This window comes from Polyergus mexicanus, unplaced genomic scaffold, assembly GCF_030449975.1.
Source record: "Polyergus mexicanus isolate NDT 795.1 unplaced genomic scaffold, iyPolMexi1.0 SCAF_2, whole genome shotgun sequence".
In the NCBI taxonomy this organism is placed as follows: Eukaryota; Metazoa; Arthropoda; class Insecta; order Hymenoptera; family Formicidae; genus Polyergus; species Polyergus mexicanus.
In genome coordinates this window covers 10386149-10410071 of record NW_027223322.1, presented here as the reverse complement: position 1 = coordinate 10410071, position 23923 = coordinate 10386149, and the positions used below count along the sequence as shown (strand labels likewise).

At 37.6% G+C, this 23923-nt stretch overlaps 1 protein-coding gene across 1 annotated transcript in view; it reads left to right on the top strand.

The window, feature by feature from the left end:
• LOC138941807 (zinc finger protein 541) overlaps window positions 1–23923 on the top strand; it is a 356780-nt gene that overhangs the window by 77462 nt on the left and 255395 nt on the right. Inside the window, exon 3 of the mRNA XM_070311688.1 lies at window positions 6156–6250. Coding sequence (XP_070167789.1) covers window positions 6239–6250 — 12 coding nt within the window. The 5' untranslated portion in view covers window positions 6156–6238. The remainder of the gene's footprint in view (window positions 1–6155; window positions 6251–23923) is intronic.

Here is a 23923-nt window from a genome sequence, read left to right as displayed (position 1 = left end):
TTTAATTTTGACCCGTATCCCGTTAACGCGGCAGTTACGGAATATACTGGAGAAAGCCATTTTGGATCTTTAACGGGTGAGGCCCGTCAGTTGGTCATGTAAATGCAAGAACTGCTTTTATAAGAGGGTTAGCTACAAGAGAGATAATACCGTTACTTGTGTAAGTTTAATTTAACTGTCCCGGTTCTATCTTATATATACAAAAACAGTCGTAGACGAGACTTTAGCAGGTCTCCCGTGGTTAAATTAAACTTCTGTCTCTCACGCGCGTGTGTACATATCTACGTATCCCGATCTTGCACTGATACGTATAAACACAAGAGGAAATACACAATAACAGTCAAGTTAAAGCATTCCTTGTACGAGATATATCCTTAAAGAAGCGATAGAATTAAAGTTAGGTTATTGTTAGAATAGAATCGTGCAACGCAATTAAAATGCAAGCGCATTTTTTATCAATAATGTGTTTTTTTTTTTTTTTTTTTTTTTTTTTTTTGCCAGATGCGCGAGCATCGTAGCGAAACGAGAGTCGGAATGACGAATTCTTCCCATCCTTATCGCTTTGAATATTCAGCACCCTCCGCTATAAAAGCACCCGTTTTGTTTCGTGCACTCGCCTCTTGCTCTTCCTTTTATTCGATTAAAATCCCCATCAAAATTTCCGGAAGCGGAAGCGACGGATACACGGATAAGTTGAATATTGTAGAAGCCATAGGAATCCAATCTGAAAATTTAAACTGCCTGATTTGCGAAGTTACATCGTCGGGTTGACGATTTATAAGATTTTTATATTACGGTTTCGATTTTTATATTATAGTTCTCTTTATGATTAATATTAATGCAACGATTTTAATGTTATGCGACAGTGCATATATATATATATATATATATATGTGCATAAACTTTTTAGAAAACAATGCAATTCTTTTTAAATTTATATATGATATTTAATAATATTTTTTTATACATAATTATCATGTCGATACTTTGACGGAAATAATAATATACAATTTTTAAGATACGGATTCCTGCATCATTTTCATTCGATCAATATTGGCTATTTTTCCGTATACAGGAGGTATATAATTACACCGATATTGATATGGAAAGCACGGCACGTTGAGCATCATAATTACGATACGTATTGTACACAAACGTACATACATTTTGCATATTAAGCGTGTAATCCGAGATTGCATAAACCATCGTACTGTAGCAGAATTTTTCGCTTGACTGCTGTTGAAATCAATCGATGCGATTAATCGTAACAGGCAGCCGACGCAGTCGGACGGAATTAGATTAAGTATTAATTAAATAAATATCGAGAATATTCTGACGATAGATTCCCCAATGAAAGTTCCAACAATAATAAATTGAAACGCGCCGTTGAACGAAAGAATTTTTCTACTTTTCCGTTTTACACTCCTGTGTAAAACTCTTTTCGGGCGCTAAGAAATTAAGTCGTTACAAAATTCTTCTTCGCGATATCCACGGCATTGTTGGTCACACGATTGCGTCATCTCCATTAATTTAATTCAAAGCCGATTTTTCTTAATGGTTATCACCTTTTCCAATCGGAAACGGGAGCGTTTCCATTTCATCGCCCGAATCGAGGCGAGGACGACAAGAAGCTGAAAATGCGGCCGGGGGGATGGAACGAGGTCAAGTTGATTTTATCTCCTTGTAAGCGCGGGTGCGCGCCTTCGAAACCCGACCGACGTTATTTACGGCCAATGCATTTTCATCGGCTTTACGTTCAGGGTGGAAGCGCACCCGGTCGCGAGCATCGTCGACGTATATCGTATGAACTCGATATAAGACTGCGAACATACAGTATCGGATTAGATAAATAAGAAACTTCATAAGAACGAAATTGATAACGACTTTGATACATTTTACGGATACACTAATAGGGAGACGACGATACGTAAATTTATAAGACAATTCGCGTATTGACCAACGCTTTGCGGATCGTTGCGAGAAAACCGAGAATGTATTATCAAATTAATCGAAAGATTGTTTATTTTCTCTCTGTCTCTTTCGAGATGTATATCGGTCAAATCAATCCTTCTTGAATACATATATACACGTTACAAGGAAATATTGTTATTTAAACAAGTCTAGAATATTTTATATTTTAATATATATAATCGATAATTTTGATTATATGTTTTCTTCTTTTCTCTCTATCAATATATCTTATTTTATTATAATTTACGGTGAATATATATATTTTGTATATATTACTAAAATTATTATCAAATTAAGCAAAAAATTGTTGATTATTTGTTGGTTATCAGTCATCCATAGTGAGCCTAATCAAACATTTGTAGATAATGATATATACATATATATTTATTGCAATTTGCAACTGTTGTTTCTAAGATCTGGTTCTGGATCTACTCGAGCGCGCGGGAGTTTGTAGAGAAGTTACTACTCTCGCTCATTGCAAACACGATTTATTCTTTGTAAAAACGAGCGATAACAATCGATAGCGGTTATCTGCGTCGAACCAAATCTCGGATCGTACGGAAGAAGGGAGCCAAGAGAGGCATAGGAGGAGGACGGGAAAGGGGATGGGATACACAAACGGCGTGCTGAATTTACGAGAGTGACGCTGGTTGTTCAAATACTATCAAATTCGAATCCGATTGAGAGCAGGGGCTTAGCGATCCTACCGATCCTTCTCGTCTCTGATCGAAGGTTTCGGAATTCTACGCTCTTTCCTCGCCGAGTTAACATCAGAGAAATCAGGTCACAGCTCGCGCTTATCGATCCTTCGGTGAGAATCTGCCGGGTACTTATTCTTCCGCGCTGCTGCGGTCGAGGATGGAAAAGAAAGGAGATCAATATCGGCGAACCGGATATTGAGAGGTATAAACAGATAACGTAAGTTTCGGATAACCCCGTTCAAGTGCCGATTCCGCTCCGAAGCGTGCACGTTTCTCGAGAATGAGAAGCAAGCAGGGGAAAAAAAAAAAATCAATTTTTTTTTCTCGACGATGGGAGAAGATAAAAGGCAAAAGATTAATATAATGCGGACATTTTCATTTCTCGAGTTAAAAACTGTAAAGTTACTCCAGTGATATTTCTTTAAACATTGACGATGATAATTCTTTATACTTTATATTTATCGATTACGAACATTTTGGCATGTATTTTCAGAGATAATAAAATCATTTGTATCATTTATATTCTTTCGTTATCGAATCGTGCAAATGATGATAAGCTTCAAATACATTTCGCATCCATCATATTTTACAGAACGTAACATAATAAATAGCACGCTCGTTTTCTTCGTCATCTGCTCGCTTTCATCTCGCGCGAGGGGCCAGAGTCCCGATAATTATAATCAGTCGGGTTCAGCGTCAAGGCAAGGGAGACGATCGTCGGGGTCAGGGTGGTGGTTCGGGGAGATTGGCGGCAAGGAGGGAGTGGTGGGCGCGAGGGGATGATGTTGTGTGTCGTCTCAACTCGCTGCGATAGAGGGTGGACGGAGCATTTACATCATTTAATTTATGATCCTCTCTCCGCCGTGATCAGCTTGGACTATACGGATCTTCTCACGCACACACGCGTACACGCGCCCCGCGGGGTATATCAGAGTCGCAAGCGTCTCGTACAGATATACCTATATGCTTACGCACGTATATATTGACGCACACAAAGTCCCGCGACGCGCTCACTAATGCATCGGTAGAATAAATTTGCATATACATGTGTCCGTGTTCGAACGGAACTGCGCGACGGAAAGAGGGAGAGCGGGAGGTCCTGATGGAACCTAGGGGCAAGAACGGGAATGGAGGAACACATCGGCGTTTCCCTTCGAGATCCATGGAATTTAGCTGGTCTTGGATAGAGGAGGAGTGGATTGGTTGATGGTCATCGTACGACTTTGTAACAAGGGAAGCACCCGATCGGATAGTGGCACTGAAAAAGTAATGCGGTTGCTTCAAGTAATTTCATTTGGTAAAACTCGGTCCTTCGATTTTCTTCTTCTAGTTTTATAGCGATCGCTGCAATCTCTTTTTCTCCTTCCGCCTTTATTTACACGTTTTTCGCCAATTAACTCGATTAATGAATGGTAGATTCTGCGCGTGCTACTATAGTAAGAATTTCTAGACGAGTCAGCGGACGTGATCTCCACAAAAGTCAACAGTACGATCTTAGACACTTTTGCATAATTCGTCTCTTTCTTTTCTCTTCATACGGGGAAATCGCGGTCTCGCGGTTGTAACCGGCTGCCGCCACCGGATGACAACTTGCGGCGGAAACTCTGGGTATTAACGGCGGCGAAACTCGAGGAAACGGGCCGTCTTATACCATAACCTGTAATGTGTAAACGGGAGTATTTGGCCCAGGGATTACCGAAACTCGAAGTTTGATTGGCCGTGCCAAGAGTATCAAGTTTTGGCTGGGGCGCGTGAAACTTCGGTTAATTTGCCGGGGTGTACTGGGCGCAGCAAACCGAATTTGGTGGTGCGGAAAAAGAGAGAGAGAGAACGAGAACGCGGAGCGAATCGCACAATGTCGTCTCTGATTGGATTGATTCGTTTCGAGTTTTTCTTTCTGCGACGATACCCAAGAATTTCCTATAGAAAATGCGAATCCTACCGTCAGCGCGAAACTGCCTCTTGTTGCGCAGTGGGATGCAATAAAACGCGTCTGCCATTTGGAGGGGTCAGTGTGATAAAATTATGTTGTACAGACATTATTGATAAACATTTCATTGGTATGATGTGCCAATTTGTTACGATATTTTACAAATTTATTAATTACAATATTTTATTAATTAGCAATAATTGGAATAATATTTGGATAACCGCTCCTGAATACTTAAAAATATTGCCTTTTACATTATCACCCGCTTACAATTAGAGAAATATTTTTGATTCTCACTGTTAGATTATTTAAGATATATTGGACGATTATAAGTATGTATATAAATATGTAACGCGCGAATTGAATGATTGATATGTATAATCGGTAATACGCAATACATTTTATTCATGATATCCTGTATTTTCATTATCATAACGTTATCGGAGCAAATCATAAATGTCCGTTATTTCAACAAAATTTTCATTTTAGCGAGGATATTATTCATAGAAAAGAGAGCAATAAATAGATTTAACGTAGCGCATTTAAAATACAATTTTGCTGGCTTGCCTTTTAGTCAATATATTAGACTTAAATCGCATCGAGACACTGCATAGGAATCTTCAATAAAATGCCGTCGAAGGAACGATCAGAATTTCGACGATTTTATTTTATCACAACGAAACTTGGACCGTTGTCGGTAGCCTCAACCGGATAAAAATGTAATTTTTAAATAATTATAGAACTTACGATACAGTTCTTTTAAAGCGCGTGGTAAATGAAGGCCTATTATCCTAGGCGTATCATTCATGTATCGAGCGAACTGGCACGAAAACGCTTTCACGTGACTTCAAATTAAAACATGCAATTACGCGTATTTATTTCCAATTAGTTTACGATTACCCTTCAGTCCGTTCGCATCCTTTTCCCCCATCTCTTTCCCTCTCGCCGGATACACTCTCGTTCGTTTACCACTGAATCCGACTGAAATTGATTTTTGCGTAACGATACATTTGAGTAATTCGCGCTTTTCACTGAAAAATTGCTGATAAATGGACGACGTTTTTAATACGATCTTATCTCTTCCTCGTTTTATTCGTTGTCTCTTATGAGCGGAGCGTATTTTCGTAAAAGTCACTTGTCAAAATTGAAACAGTTCTCGTAAAATTTATTGCCCTGTATTGCCGAGGCTTGCGAAATCATATTTCAGCGTTGCTAGAGACAAAACCCCTCTCCAAAGACAAAAGTATCATTCTCTCTCTCTCTCTTTCTCTCTTGTGGCCGTCTCTTCGCGTCAAATATTATACGCGCAAAATGGAATTCTTCGATTTGCTACGTAATATATACCGTGTAACGTAGATATTCGTTCGAGTCTCGCTACACTTTCTGTACAAAAATGTTTCTCTCGAATATTTTTCGGCGTAGAATTTTACGACATTTTTAGCTTAGGATAAATCAAGCGTTGTGAACGCACTTCGAATGTCATAAAAATGATCTGAATTTGATTTTACGCTGATGGATAATCAGGGAAGAATGATTTTTCTATATCGTTACAGTATGTCAATAGACAACATCAATTGGCTATGGCTCGTGTACTGAAGCCACAACTGCCGTCCTCCAAGCCGCCTCTCATTTCTTCATGGCAGCTACGGTGAGTGAATAAAATGCATAATATCCCTAATACACCAACCAATATAATATTCGTACGAACTTTAATAATTTACGAAAAAAAGAAATTTTGTGCAATATTTTTTGGATTTTTTATAAAGTCTTATAATATTTAACCACACAACCTAACCACCGGCTACATTTTATCGTAATAACATCGTTTTATAAAATTAAAAGTCATGAGAGAGACTAACAGATATCGACAAATTTTTATTCAAAAAGATTTTTCGATCCGCTTTCAAGTATATTCGAAAATAGATTTTTCCCAAGCCACATTCTCGATTTCACCTGCCTCGACGCCGCAGAGTAGCGATCGTTTGTTAAGTCGTGCATTTCCTTTATATATATATATATGTGTGTGTGTGTGTGTGTGTGTGTGTGTGTGTGTGTGTGTGTGTGTATGTACGAAAGACAGAAAGCCATTCTACCTTCTCTGTCCCTTTCTCGTTCGGATAGAGTCGAAAATTCCAAACCGCCCCTTCCTGATATTCGTTTATCGTATATCTTCGAGTCGCTCGTGCATTTTAGTACGTCACGCCGCCGGTCATGGAGAATTATACGTGTAACAGTTTAAGGATGGTAAACTGAGCGCGGCCATAGCAGCATTATTTATCTAGCTACGTTTTCTTGATAATAATCATATTGACTACATTCGATTTGATTCCTCTCTCGCGCTTGTACCCGATACGTTGGTAACTGGAAGATGTAATGTCAGATTCGAATATCTCGTCTAAATGTCATTTTCTGAAATATCTCGATTCCTTTCACCGAATACTATCGTATATTTTTGAATCATTGCGTTGTAAAATAGATGGAAAAGATCATCTATGATGTTTTATTAGATAGAAAAAAAATCTCTAATATTTATTGTCAAAAATTTAGCAAATAATATTTAATTTTTCACAATTATTTGAATTTTTTTAACTTCTTTAATTCAATTTATATATATTCATTAAATTCGCATAAGGATGAATAAACATTTATATATCTAATTTTCGAGAAACCAATGCACGGCGTTTTTCGAGGATTTACTGAGGAATATCTGGGACTGAACGGGCTCAAGATATATTTCCTTAGAGATACATCGCGAGATCAGCCGCACACCATTACACCGACGTATTTAATCGGAAAAGCGGCGCAAGATGAAAGAGCCGCGAAGAGAGGCATGGCTCCGCGTTTAGAGAACGATGTTCACCGTTTGAAATACGTGCGTGTCTCTCGATGCACAGGGATGGGATGCGAAGGGAATGGGGTATGTAATCGAGGGCTGCCGCGCGTTCGAATCGCGTCGACTTTGCTGAATGTGCGGTGGCGCTTCGATTAATAGTTATTGGTTTCGTTGCCGGTTGCAGCGGTTGCCGCCACCTCCGCCGCCCTTTCGGCTTCTTCTTTTCTGTTCTCCTCTTCCGTGACGGAGAACCGTGATGCCAACCGCGCATCGGCAACTCCGTATAATATTAATCGCTTTCGAATCGCGCTGTGAAAGGGGTGGAGAGGATGGGGGTTGCAGCGACTGAACAGAGATGCGGGCATCCGCAGGATATGAAAGATACGCGTAATTACGCCTTGCGTTCAAGCGAGATATATACAATATTTTGCAATATATATTTTCTTATCATTCGATACTTACATAACTTTTGCTATGACAAGAAAGAAAATTATTGACATATAAACTGAGGAAAATAAAAACAAAGTAAGTGGAAGAAGTTCGCGAGACAAAATTATCGCGTTACAGAAATAAGATACGATTGACATTTCTATCAATTAACGAATACATTAATATGTCATAGAGAAAGCGTTAATATAAATAAGAAATGATCGTCGTGTCGATGTAGATCCGAGCTAACATTAATGTTTTTTTTCTTTTTTTTTTTTTTTATATCGCGTCGCGATTTGTCGCGCGAGCGGACCAAGCAGGGGATGCGAGCGCTATCGACGCGAGCGTTCGTTCAGTTTGATCGCACCATCCAACAACGCGACTTACCGCCGTCCCTGCTGCATCGTGTATCGTCTGGCGTTTATCTCTAGTCGATAACACGTGCGATACGCACCTGCGTCGAATTTTATGTCGTCACGAGCCACTCCGAGGTCTCTGGTAGGCTTATAACGCGTAAGAACTACTAAAATGAATCGCGTAATTTTTTCATTTCGCCAATCTTTAATTCTATACTTGTCTGAAATGTCTGACTGTACAAAAGTTCGACTCTGCGAGAAATTGATTTATTATTTTTTTATACATTTGTTGGTTATTATTAATAGATCTGCACAAATTATTGATAATAATTGGTATAAATACGAAAGCATGTGACTCTTGTAATTTTTTTATCTCGCTCGATTTATTTCATTATCGTAGATACAATAAAAGTCATTTGAAAAAGTTTGATTATAGAAGCTGGCCTATGAAGTTTGATAAAAATAAAGAAATAATGAAAAATAATTGGACATCGCGTTTTTGTTAAGATAAGGGCGGATAAGCATTTTCTTTTACAAATAATAGGGAGAGTTTAAAGGGGAAGAGAAGATGGACGCAGAAGGCGAACATAAATATTCAGTCTCTAATCGAGCGCCTCACTCCACCGTACCATCGTTAATTTTCCGTAAAGGCCGATGAAGAGAGTAAAAAGTTAAGACCGAGTGTATCGGAGAGTGTAAAAGCGTAGACGCTACGTAACGAGCAATGGGAGGCTCTTCCGGTTACTTTTCCGTCGAGTTATTGCGTCCGCGTTTCTCGCGATCGTTAAAAGGTAAACGAGCGGATGGTTCTTTTCGCGAGACGATGCTTTATCGCTTTATAAGTAGTCACGATGAAGTAGACAATCGTGAAGGCTATTACTGCTCGCCTCGCTGATCGAAGCTAAAGCCTTCGGTCCGTTTGTAAGTGCGTTCGTTAGAATCGACTTAATTTTCTTTCTGTGTCTATATTAAAGATAAAATATATTATAAAGAAATATATTTTCTCTAAAAAATAAAAATCCTCGTTTAATTAATCTTCAGTCTCTTGGTGCAAACTAGATTTTATAGAAATAAAATTGTATTTCTTTCCAAGAATAGTTGCAAGGTAATATTGATCAAATTTTAACTTTCTGATTTGAATTTGGATTTTAACTGATTTGATTATCAATCATTGTATGGTTGAAAAAACGTATTCCTTATTTTTAATTTATTTTGCTTTATATAGATAAAAAGATTCGCGAACATATATAGATTTATAGATAATTGATCGTGGGTAAGATATAAAATGTAAAACGGCATAGCCCGGAATTAGCCGTGCATTCGTACCTCATTCCATTTGCGTTGGGAATACCCGTGCTAAGCGAGTCGTGCCTCTAATTTTAAGGCAAAGCAAACCTGACGTTTCCATGCTGTTGGTTTTCATTAAGAGGCTCAGCGGCAAGCAAATGTAACCGACTGGCCGTGCTTAGCATTCAACCCCGACTCTACCAGTCTGGTTCGCTATAAGTTTCCGCCGGTCCAGCGACCTCTTCCTCCCACGTTGTTCCGGTCTCGGTAGTACACGCGGAGACGATAAAGATGACGTGCAAACGAGACACGTGCACCTCTTGTCCCTAATCAACGTGTCAATCGAAATCACGAATCTCGTTAACATTTTTCGTTCGCGCTTTTTTATCGTAATTTATTAAATTAACATTATTTAAGTCAATTGTAATCATATATTCTGAATACATCTGTACACACAACATATGTATATATAAAGAATACATTACGATGAATAGGAATGATTAATATTAGTATCCGAGTATAATTAATCAATTCGAAAATAATATAAAAATAATATAAAGAAACACGCGAAGCGTGACATATGTATCTGCTTGCAATCTTGCTTCTCAAATGTAAAGTAACGGCTGAGTTCATTACCTCGAATTATTTCAGGGAAAGCGAACATTTCGCGAGAACACGGCCTACATATCGCTAAAAAAGAAGGGCCGGCAAAATTCTTTGAGCTTTGAGCGTTCCTCAAAGCTCGCGTTTTTCATTAGTTAATTTTTTATTTCATGTTTTCGTGGGCGCGAGAGCACCGGAATTCGGGTCGGCGTAAAGTAAACGCGCCAACAATTTTGCACGAGATATACACGCGCGATGGGTGCATTAGCGGGACCTTAAATACCGTCACGTGGCTTCGCGCGGAATGCACGAGAGCGGCTTTGCCCGTCGAGACCTTTCTCTCCACGCCCACGCCATTCGCTTGCCCCATGTATCTGTTCTACCGTACACGTGCAATGTACGCGCTTCGTTACGGCGAAGCCAGGGAAAATGGAAAAGGGAGATTTCTCGCTCCCCTTATATACGCTTATTGCGCTATACTCGCCGAGAAGAAGAAATCAGACTCGCTCCGTGTACTCGACCGAGTTTCCTTACGTTAGCGTTGCCGACTTATGTTAGCAGCTTTCGCAGTATCTCGGGAAAACCAATGAAGTGAGTTCGTCGGAGAATCGCGCGAGAGATAAAATAGTGAAACTCCTCTAACTCGGAAGGATTACTTAATTTTACGTCTGACGCTCGACTCCGCGCTTAGACACGCAGGGTGGTTCGAGATATCTTGTTCTCAATTCTGTCGTAGTCGTACGTACTCTTATTTTTTTATATTCAAAAATTTCAGAAATGTGTTATGAAAATTGAAGTTTAATATAGCATTACAAATCTCTGTATACCTAAATGATATTGATGAATTTTTTTTTTTTTTTTTTTCAGCTGTTTGCTATTCGCAACGGTTCGAAACAGATTAACGCTTTGTTCTGCAATTCTTTTCGAGAGAAAATTATATTACGCGATAGAATTCCCGTAATGCTCTTTTTGTAATTACAACGAATGAATTATCCTCTTCGGTAGTAGACAGCCTCGAGAAATGAAAACGGAAAGGGTGGGCGGCGCACGAAAATGGCAAGAGGTGCAGAGAAAGTAAAAAAAAAAGAAAAAGAAAAAACGCTTTGTGTTACAACCCACAACAATGCCGGTGATGCAAGGGTCGTTCTCTCAAACGATAGTCAAGCCGGTGCACAATGCTATAGTTTATCGCTTTTATTATTCCTCCTTCGAAATAACGTCACTTACCGTGTATGTTGAATGTCCAAATATTTGGTTTTTATCGGCAGATATTAGAGCTTTTCATTCTCCCTAGTATATTTTAAAATACACCAATTCATCGGCATATACGTTGCGATTTAGAGTAAATTTATTCTCCTCTTTTTCTCTTTTTCCCTCTGCTAATTATATTTCGTATCTAAACATGCTCTTTTGCATAATACAATATATAAGCTTCTCGTTTCGGATAACATCGAATAACACCAACGGGTCGCGATGGGACTGACATCCGTCTCAAATATTATGGGACACATATCGGAAATTTAACTTGACAACAGAATTGACCGTATACGTCGCGCTCCCGTTTACCTTCTCTTTTTCTTCTTAAGCGTGCACTTAGTTTCGCCCGTACTTCCCGAGCCGATCCAAGCGGAGTCTAGAGTTCTCAGTACCGTAAATCCTTTAAGTGTCTCTTCGCTTTTACCACTCCAGCCCTCGGACCCGTAGATAGCGGGCCAGGGAGATGGAGTGGTGGAGGAGGAGGAAGGAGCCCTGGTGGACTACAGTAGCTGTACCATTTTTCTTTACGTACGTCTAGTCCGGCTTATCCCGTATCGTTTTCGTGGCGTAGTCGTTCTCTCACAATCAGAAGATTAGACGATAGTCATCTCGGTGATGAAGCCGCCTAGAGAAATAAAGCGAGGCCTTGTTCGCGACATGCGAAGTACGGTCTCGCGACGACGCGTGTATGATGTCTCTCGGGTGAGTGCACGCGAAAGAGAGTAAGTGCGCTGGTATATAATTTTGCGAGTGCAAACGTTGATAAATACGTATATGTAGCAAGATTAAGAAGATTCATTACGGGACAACTTATTACTGCGGAATATAAATAAATAAATACTGAAAATCTTTTCCGCCTCTTTTTAATTATATATTTATAAATTGTAACGAATCGTAATTTATGGACTCACATTGAAAGAGAGAGAGAGAAAGAGGGAGCCATCACTATCTTATAGTATTAAGTTATTTAAATTCAAGGAGATTTTGCTTCCTCAAAATCATATAATCTGAAATTTAACTATGAACATAGTTATCGTTGAACACGAAAAAAAAAAAAAAAATGTAAGAAATGAATGAATAAAAAGGTATAACAAAAATTTTTAATTTTGTGTTCAGAAAAATTAATATCCTATTTATTAAAAAAAATTATATTTAAAATTAATATATCCCGCGTTTTTTTATCGATGCCTTTTATTCAATGTTGGCTTAACTTCAGCTCTCTCAAATACCATAGTGAGGACACCGTAATATAATCGGCGATTAAGAAATTTCGCGGAGGTTGCACTATTTGAAAAGCTGAAGGATAGTCGCTACTACAAGCTATGTTTTGATTTTCGCATTAATTAAGGGAGCGAGTTTCTCGTCTATATAGACGAACGACGAAACGATCGCTGCACGCCGATAGAAAGAGACAGAGGCTTTTGAAAAAAAGATCTTTTCAACGAGCAGGTCGTCAAGCGGATATCGCGAAAAGAAATAATTGTGACGTTCCCCCGACTTGAACGTATTTATATCCGAGCAACAACATGTCGGTTGTATACATGTTTTCCCCGCGTGCCGGAACATCGGGTTACTTTGTAGTCTCGTCCTAACGACGCCGCGCTCTCGCTTGATGGCGATGCTGATGATGGTAGTGGTGATGTTGCTTCTGCCGCTGCCGGCGAACACTGCTCCGGGCGCCGTGATTGTAATATAGGTCAACGTTTACACAGCTGCTTTAAGCTGGATTTACTGAAGAGCTTTCGCCGTGCCACGCCAACAGGGGCAAACTAGGACGACAAATATATTTTTTATCGTACATTTGTATACCACGCTCTCTCCCTCTTTCTCTGTCGCATCTCTTCCCGCATATTACGCACAGAAACGGTTTCGTAATTCGCATTCGCGAATGCGTATACATGGTGGATCCGTGTATGCGGATGATTCTTTTATTCTTATTTTCAGAATTCATTTTCAGATTCTTTTATTTTCAGAATTATTTATGAAAGTCGATCTCTCACTTACGCCATATATTCTTTTCTACAGATTAGCAGAATGTTAATTAATGATTCTTTTATTCTGTTTATCATTATCAATCTAAATTTCTCTCTCGAGATCAAATTAACTCCGACTAACGCGACTGTCAGTTTTAAGTTGATGAAACTCCGACATTCCGATTAAATCCTCGGATCAACGGTTTGATCTAGGATTATTATATCTTGTTGTGCTTTGTTACGTGAGCGTGGCATGTCAATTAAAATAACATAATTGATAACCTAAATCTTTGTTGTGATCCATCTGATCTTAATTATGGCTGTAACTCTAAACAGAATCGCAAGCGAATAGCGTTTATTCCAATACGATATTATATTGCGATTCCCCAATATTAATACACTGTCAGATATATGTAATCATTCAGAGAGCAAGGCTTTTGACCGATAACGCGGAGCTTATCGATCGATCGGGATAAGATAGAGGTTGCCGTTGATGTGCGTTGCTTTGAACATACGTATGTCGCAGCATGCGAGCGAGTGAACGTGTCCGTAAACAGAACTCCGTCTTCAAAGACGTCACCGCAGCCTCAGTTTGCGCGCTGGCGTTTAGTTTGTCTCGCGGTCTCGCGATCTTCCTGGGAATCTCACGCAAGATGGATCGGACCACCCACTACGAAGCGAAGGAACGTGCATTTGCTAAGTAATTAATCTACTCCTAAAACTGGATCATGATATATTTAAGAAATCTTTTTTCGCAATATCCTTTAATCAAACACTAAATCCATCGTTTCGAAAATATACATTTTTTTAAATAAATGTATATATAATATATTAAGTATTAACATAAAATATTTTCGCATTCTGTGCTAAAAAAAAAACTGATGTATTTATTTTCAAAATTTATTTTAAGATTTATTTTTTGAATTTTAATTAATTTTAATGAGAGAGAGAGAGAGAGAGAGTTTTTTATTGTGTGAAATTTTATGATTGAAATTTCGTTACTTATTTTATGCAGTTACTTTGGAAGCACAAGAGATAATGAATTGTGCGGTTTTATGATTTACGCGAGTTAATGAATAATACTCGGTAAGCGTAGCTTGAATACGTTACGTTATTAAAGTACTAACCTCCGTTAGTAAGTGCTTAAATCGAGGCATTTGTTAACCGCCCGCGATCGATAATGTATGTAAATAACGGAATATTAAATGATCATTAATGATACATCGTTTTCTCCGTGCGAGTAATATCAATCTTAAGTCGTTTATTTTTTTCGAACCATTTATTCGAGAGTAATATCGATGGGCACACGGTTTTTTTTTTTTGGTCATATTATATGCATAACAAGAATTTACATATGCTAATTTGAAAAAGATTATTTTAACTTTTCGTTATAATTACGATGGCAATGAGAGTCTGAAAGAACATCTTTCTATTTTGTTGATCGCTAACGACAAATTGAAATATCTCTGCTGCCTTTTTCGTCTTTCTTTTTTTCTTCTTCCGCATACTTGAAGACATTGGTAATTCGAGGGGGAAATACGGACGGGCGGGGTGTTTCGAGCGTCATTATCAGGTGGCGCATTCCCTGAGCTTTGACTTTCCCGCGGTAGCGGCAACGGGGAAGCGGTTTCTTTTCAGGGACATACCATGAGAAATTCTAACTAGCAATTCCCGATTCAGCGACTTCGCCCCGATATTTTTCTCGCCTTCGTCTCTCCAGAGGGGTAAAGAGGGGTTATTATGTGGTAAATCTCGAATTGAGATTATTTTAAAAAAATCTTGGTATAGCACCGAGTAAATTTCATGCCCTGTGCACACATATTCAGTTTCATAGAAAACTTATTTTTCTATGAAACTCACGCACTACCATCCGCGTTCTGGCTCTTACTAGCCCGCGATTATTTGAAATTTGTGATGTCACACGAGAGCCTAATTTCTTAAATTTGTCTATAACTAGCAAAGTTTTGCGGGAGTGGCGCGAAAACGGGAACGCGCCGTAGCGGGATAGAGGAAAAGCGGGATGGAATAGTCGGGATGAAGGAAGGAAAGAGCAGTTGACAACTTTTTAATCTCATTGGGATCTCATTGGACTCCGTTCTCTCGTTGTTCCAACGAGACGAAACCTTTCCGGCTCGCGGCAAACAAATTTCGTTCCCACCTTCCTGCGGTAATCACACTAACGTAAACAGACGAAAATTTTTGCTTCTTCACGTTATGCGTTAATAATTAATAATATAAATTTAAATCTACATAAATTTCAATTTAATATAAACATATCGTTTTTTTATCGTTTTTATTTATTTTTTTCTTCAATCCCATCAAATGTTTGATGAATACCTTGAAATATGTATGGAAAAAAGATACGTTTAATAAGACAAATAAATATATTTGTATTATTTGAATTTTAAAAATTTACAAAATTCACGATTCGTTAGTTATTATTTTTTGGAAGTCTATTATGAAGCAATATGAGGTCAGTTTAACATTTCTCATGCTAGAGATTTTTTTCTTTTACGTTAGCGGATCGATCAAATGTTTAAACGATGACAAATATATAAGAAGTGAAATGGCGATGAAAAACGTGGAAATACACGGCGACTTGAGCGGAAACGGCGTTGCTTTTGTCGGCTACTATTAGCAAAGGGGCAAACGGAATTGGATGCGAAGTAGTTCTAACCTACGGAGAAAAGGGCGTCGGGGGAGGAAACAGAGACTTTTATATTCTCACTTTTTCTTCTTTTCTCGCACTTCCGAGCGTGCGCGAGAAATCGCTTCTTCAGTTTCCAGCGGCTGGAATCGTGAGCATTCGCCGGGATACGTGAATACGCGATGTGAGTGGGTAGATGGAACATGTACGTAATAAGGTCAATATGTACGATACGTGTTGGAGAGACGATACGTGCGTTGATTCTCTTAATTAAAAAATGTCGTACTATCGGATCTTTGTATTATCCGATCGGCTATATTTGATCTTGATGCGTTCCAACTATATGTATATATGCTCTTCTAAGCTCATTTATTATAGTAAAGAATTATATAATTTGTTTTGATATCTGTACATTGATAAATTTCGATGTACGAAATCCGCAATCGATACCTAATTCATTTTTCTAAATAAAAATTTAATCGGATTAATTTTATAAGAACGAAAGCATTATGTGAAACTAGAATAATGGAAAAAAAGCTTTGAAACTTATACCATATTTTACATAATTATAGAGAAACAAGTAATACAGTAATTCACCTATCCTGTACGATGTAGATAAGATACGAATTACGCGAGAAAAAAAAAACAATACAAGAAAATAAATTATCACACAGGCGTGCGGTTAAACGGGCAAGTTGACCCGGAAGAGATAGAAATCACTTTGGACGATATGTCGCCCGCGTTTGGAGGGAACGTTCAATGCGAAAATCGATGCGGCGGGAGAGCCGCACGATTTAGACTGATATCGGTGCAGAGGATAATATATGGTAAAGCCCAACGAGTACACGGGCACGCATAAACGATAAGCTCACTGTGCTCCTATCTGAGTGTTCGCATCGGGTGCCATGCGTGTCGTCTCCGTCGTGCGTGTGCGAATCGCGCATACGCGGTATGTATAACGCGATTTACATATCAATTAAATTCCCTCTTCCTTGCTGCTTCCCTCTTTAATCGATCCTCGAAACAAGAATGAAATTTCCACGAAAATATCGTGCGCAGTCATATAATGAATATAAATCTTTACAACATTGCAGCGCAAGAAAGGTAAATTCTACAAATTAATAATAAAGATTTTGAAAAAAAAAAAAAAAATGTACTTTTATTGATATATTACTTTATTAATACAAAATACAATTTTTTCAACAAACGTAAAAATGCGCATATTTTTGCGTGAATGCTTTTTTTTTTTTTTTCGTTTATTATTTTAAATTGTAGTATTTGTAATCTATGCAGAAACTCACCTGCAAATATTACATTCTACGCTTGCTCGTTAGTCGTGGAAACCACAGCAGATTTTTTTTTTTTCTTTTTTTTTAGCGATCGGCTCCGTCGTAACTTGCGTGCGAATATTATGCAAACGCGAACTAAGTATTCCTATTCGAGAGGTTTTCCAAGGGACTCTTTACCGGTGGTAATACTATGCCAGACGATCCCCGAGGCTCGTTCATGTATCATTCATGCGTCGGCTTCCGCAGAGGGTTACTCACAGCCCGACGAAATGTAGAGATGTCCGCGGGTTTAGATACTTCATGACTATTCGTTTTATTACAGATTTTTAAATTATCTACTCGTCGTCATCAGTCAAGTTCTAGTAATCTTATAACTTTAATTTGTAATTTGATAATTTTCTCTCTCTCTCTCTCTCTTTCTCTTAGTCTATCAATTTTTATCTAGCAATTGTTTATTATAAACGCGCGATTCAAAGATCCAATAGTTAAAATTTTCTGTCAAGTTTTTGAAAAAATGACTATAACACACGAATGCCATTTAATATTAATATATTTAATAAAAATTAATTAAGAGAGAGAAAGAGAGAGAGATGAGATACATAATCAATATTAAGGGTAGATTTTTACATATCCAGTTTCCAGTAAAAGTTACACGAGCAATGAACATAAACAAAAGAAACACAATGTCGCATCGATCATTTTTTCGATGTTCATCAACGTGTTAAAGTGCGACAAGCGCGTTAACCATCTGATTGATGGTCATCGTTGGATCCGTTGCTAGAGCGAAATGCACGCCTCGACGAGTCGAGGCAATCCGTTGCCTCGATTCATCGTGGCACGGAAATTCCGTGTAAGAAAGTGAGGGAAGGTTTTCGAAAATTCAGCGACGACACACAGAGGAGTATCGATAGTATTTCGGTCACGTATAGAGACGGGTTAGCGTCACGCCGGTACGATAGGCCGTGACACTGAATAATAGAGTACATACCGCATTATGTACACGTACTAGCTCCGTGGCATTATATACCTTTAACACCCCCCGTGAGAATTATTATCGCATTCGAAAGTTTCCATTCGGGGATCATTCGGCCATAAAGGTCGCCCGCAATAAGCTCGCGAATTGCCACCATTCTTGTAGCCACGATGCAGTTGGAATATGTGAGCCTGCTCAGACGAAACTTGATTTTCTACAGCGCGAAAAGTACGATTCACCAAATGCCAAGAGCGTTTGCGATTTCGAGCCCACACAAGTCGCGATCAAGAGATATGCCTTAGAAATGATTGGGAAATATATTTTTCGGGAGAAACGTATATTTTTATTAAGCGATAATCGTTTTCAAATTTGCCAAACTTTTATCGTATTGTTTAATGATGGCTCGCATATACAATATCTTTGACGTTCCTTTTGATATTAATTAAAAATTAATTTGATATTCTTTTTGCTTCTCAAAATTCTCTTTCGCAATTTTGCATTATTCCAGGATAAGAGGGACATATTTTTAATTGTCGTGGCGTGATCGACAGTCAATCGTGTTGTTTCGATTGACATCGATCGTCTGCGATGCAGCTTACGTTTCCTCCTCTTGGGTCTTGCGTCTCTTTGCGAGAAACTTACTCCGACACTAACCCTGATAATTTATGGGGGTGCGCCATCTCCAGGGGGGAATTAAATATGTCCGGGAACCGAAATCCGTTTCGGAGCAGCATCGTACGCGCGGCAACTTCCCGATAAGCCGATGGCCGTTTTAACTTTTCTTTAACTGGGAGATTGAATTCCGTTCTAACTTTCCCCTACTCCGCTCTTTTCTATCGCTATCATTTTATTCTCTTTTTGTTTCTTTTCTATTATCTCTTTATATATATATATATATATATATATATATATATACACAGGATATTCTATAATTGCTGCTATAAAATTATGGGTACTTGAAAAATTACGGATATTACAAGAATATTATTATATATCTCTCTATTATATCTTAATATTATGTCTTAAAATAATTTTAATATTGCGTATCAGCAATATAATAAGTATAGAGATATTTCTTTTTTACTATTTTTTATTTTATTTAATAGATAATGCATTCTGAATATTTGTGATTATACATTAATACTGATAATTAAATCACAATTGATAATATGATACAATTTTACTTTTCTCAAGATAAGCATAAAAATTAAGAAAAAAGTAATAAAAATAAATATTAATTTTCTTTATATGCTTTTTTTTTGCGATTAAAACGAAAGCACATTTACATCCTTTAAATATACCTTACATTTAATACCCGTATGTTATTCATTGAAATTAACTTGATATCCACAAGAAAAATACAGAAATGTCAAAAATGTGCTTGTTATACATTTATTTTGAAGTGACGTGAAATATATTTCGTGTTGATGATTCGATTGGTATACGGCGCTCGACGTGTCACCGTTGTTTGTTTACGCGTGCGGGGACTTCGTTCAACCTTATCATTCGCGCAGTGACACTCGAGCGAGAAGGAAACAATACGAGTCGATCATTATGCCGTCGCGTTATTCTTCGAGAAACGCGTTTATTCCGAACAATTATTAGTGAACATCATTATTAATTAACATCACATTTGCTATTTGTGAGCGGTAGAGCCCTGTCATGGGTAAATTTGGTTGCACGAGTTTCGCCTGGTCGAACGGATCGTAGTTTCTCATTGTTTCGTGCCGTGTTTTTTTGTCACAATATAATAAGATACTTGTCGCGCGTGTGATTAATGTTAGGAGCGCCATGCCAAGAACCATACGATCATTGTACATATGTATTTTTGATCGGTGCGTATTTTGCGTAAATTAATGTACGTGCGATCATAATTAATTATATTTTCGCGAGTGAAGTGTAGTATCATGAGAAAAGAACAAAGAATGAGAGGAGGGGGGGGAGGGGGGAAGGCGTCGGGCGACCGAGGGGAATAACCGTGAGGTGAGGCGATTCGTAACTTGTTTAATTTATTATTTGTTACTTATAAAATTAATTGTTCGCGATAGTGACTTATTTGACATTTATACGTAGTTTACGTAATATGTAGTATGTAATAATTTACATAGTACATTACAAGTAATATAAAATATTCTAGATTTTATTTTGAAATATATTTACAGTATTTAATGAAATATATATTAATTTATAATTTTATATAGATTTTTTAAATAATTATATATTAAATATTTTATTTATATATAATAATAAGATAAAATAAAATAGATTTTTTATATTTTATAAAAGATTATGTTTCTCTGAAAGAATTTTTTTTCTTTTTCAGACATCGTGTAATTTATTTTATTAAATACATGTATCGAGAGAACGTGCGTGAAAAAAAAAAAAAAAACATTTAATTACGTTCAATATTTTTCGAATCAATTATTTTGTGTGCGTGTGAATATTGCTTTAATTTGAATATATTCATATTTTATAGATCAACTTGTGTGTATGCTTAAACTCCGCTGTCGCGCATCGTACCGGTGAGTCTATCAAATCATTTTTTATTTTAATCTCAAAGGGATGGATTTATATAAATATATATGTATGTATAAGATACAGAATATCGCAGAAAGGAACGAAAGGGATTTGAAGTCTATCTGACAATTCTTATATAAAAATTTGCATGGATAAACACAAACGCGGTAGTAATGTTATATATTTAATTATCAGTTTATTCAAAATATCGAAAATTAAAAATTTATATATAAAAAAAAAAAAAAGAATTTAGTAAAGATTTTCTCACTTTACATTTTTTAAAATCTGCTAAAAGAAACTGTGCGACTTCCGCGAAATATCCTGCATATATATTATATCTCTCTTCTCTCTTTCTGTCTTTCTCCCTATCTCTCTACGCTCCTACAACTTTCGAGGAAAGATATATATTGTTATTCCGCCACTCAGCAAAATTCTCTTGAAAATCACGGTGAATCGCGGATTTACGTCACCGAGCGAGAATGGAGGAAAGGAAATGACCGGTTGAGGCAATAGAATGACTTTCCTTTGGACGTTCTATCTTTATCTAGTTTATTTGCGCCCAAATAGCTTTACTGCATCCATGCGAATGTTTATTCTTCGAACGATGTTCGACGTGCAGAGATATAACTAACGGAAACGGTATATTTTCGCGTTATTCAATCGGCTTAACACGGCTACAATATCTCTATATTTCCATCTTTATTAATAGCATATCAATTTCTTTTCTATTATGGAAATTATACGATGTGGACAAGCGAATTAATGTTATTAACAATGAATGTTAGTCGCCAAATGTTAAAGACGCATATAAATATTTTGTTGTGATAAACATTTTGTACGTTACAATGAATATTAGCATTACTGTAGCGTTTATGTAACATGATTTGTAACTTCATCCCATGCGAGTGACATATTCATTGATTAACATTAATATGCCATTATTAATTATACGATGATTGTACGACGATTAATGCGTTGCGAATGGAACAAATAGCATTATTGTTATTTGTACTTTGGTCTAGACGATTGTAATTAATTTATTTTGACTATTCTGAAACGTGACCAACTTCGCCCGATGAATTATCGAAGTTATAATTATTGCTTCCTTTGATAATCCGTACGCTCTCGCGATTTATTAGCGTTGTCATTAAATTACTTATACAAAATCGTTAAACAAAACGCTCGTATTTCACGATGATGAAACAACAACCGTAGTCTTCGTGTCGCGTTTAACGGCAACATGTAATTTGCGGCAATTATAACGGGGCGATCGGATATACGGATATATATATATATACATCCGTATGTGTATGTGTATATTTGTGTGTATGCACGCGCGCGTGTTGAATGCGTATATATGAAAGGCACAAGGCCAATTATTTTATGACCACTCAGCGAAATATCGAAAAGGAGGAAATCGTAGCGGTGGATCTTCGAGAGAATCGAGTCGGGAAGCTAACGGATAAGGTAGAAGGTAGAAGCTAAGAGACGAACGGTAGTCAGCTTCGACGTATACACACATACGCGTACGTATACGCCAAAGTATAATTGCCTGAGGCTGCAGACGGTCGACAAGAGAGAGAGAGAGAGGAAGGAAAACTTTCCCGATCCGTGCTAGTCTCACATTGAACGAGGGGTTTCTCTTACCGAGTTTTTTAGAATTTCATTGCCCGTTCTCCATTGTCCGAGCCGCCAACAATGGCGCGCGATGCAATTCGAGAAGGATTTCTTACCTTACGTACCGATCCATCTATGTATATGTCCGCAGCATCCTTCGTGAAACCGGATGCTGCGCAAGAGTTGGTGCTTTTTCAATCCGTCCATATCGTTCGCGTACTCGCAGGCACGTCGACGCGGTAATCGCGTATACGCTGACGTATAATATAATGCGTTATCGATTGATCGGCGACCATCGCTCGTGTATGTTACGGTATAGCCGTGACGTGTAACCAAGAACGGTGGAAAAATTAAAATTACGCGCAAAGGCGTTCGAAGAATATATATATATATATATATATATATATATGTGTGTGTGTGTGTGTGTGTGTATACACCGTTTTATTTTTATGCTATTTATAAAATTATTTCACAGCGAGAAAGATTAAATTAACGGACGGAATTGGAGATGGATGAACTTACGACTTGAAATATATGGAAGTAAAAACAAGCTGTTGAAAGATAAAATTTTTCACTGATAATAGAAAACTTACTATTATATTAGACATGATGGAAAATAATGAAAGTTTACATAAACTATTGAAGATATTGGAGGAGAGATGATGCATCATCTCTCGAATCAATGTGATCATAGTGATCAATGATTTCCTTAGACGTTTTACTTCCATCCCAGATGGGCGGAGTGTTTTGTAAGAAGTTATATTTTCGGTTCTTGATAACGCGAAACGAGGTCGAGCACAGATGCTCGTGACGCAAAGTATGTTTTACCGGCAATAGCGTTTAACAGTCTTCCGTGTTTCGTATAAGCAATGGAAGCAGCTACTCGAGGACGATAATATTTTTTCGTTGATAAACAATCAGCATCAACGATTTCTTGAATAAATGAAAAAAATGAATGTTCGTTTAATAAAGTGTGTGTGAAATATGGCATGATTTTTTTAAATAAAATATATTGTCTGCGTTCTCTCTCCTTCTCGATATAATTTAATCTTTTAATAGCTATAATCAATAATTTTTTGTGATTTTCTATTTCCAAACTTTCAAACGAGATAATATTATCTTAAAAATGAAAGAAAAATGGGAAAGATATGATTACGAAAAATAATCAATTTCACGGTTTGATTTAATTCTGTACAAATAGAATCCTGAAAACTTAATCTTCACATCTCGATCGATTATGCTAAGTACAATGGTAAAGAAAAAGAGATCCGAAAACTCTATTAAGGATGAGCTTTCGAATCGTATTAAAATATCTTCTCACCGCTCGTTTCCGAGTGCGCCGCGTAATCTCGGGGTACATTACGACACTCGTGGATTAAAAGGAGAGGAAGCCTTTAGCCGGGCATTAATCAGCGTGAACTGTCAGACTTTTGTCGCGGCTTGAGCAGAGTCGAAGCGGGGGCGATTTATTTCGTGCCGGTGTGCGACCAATAAAGATGCAATTAAAGGGCGGATAATGCGTTATGCTGCTATTGTCGGC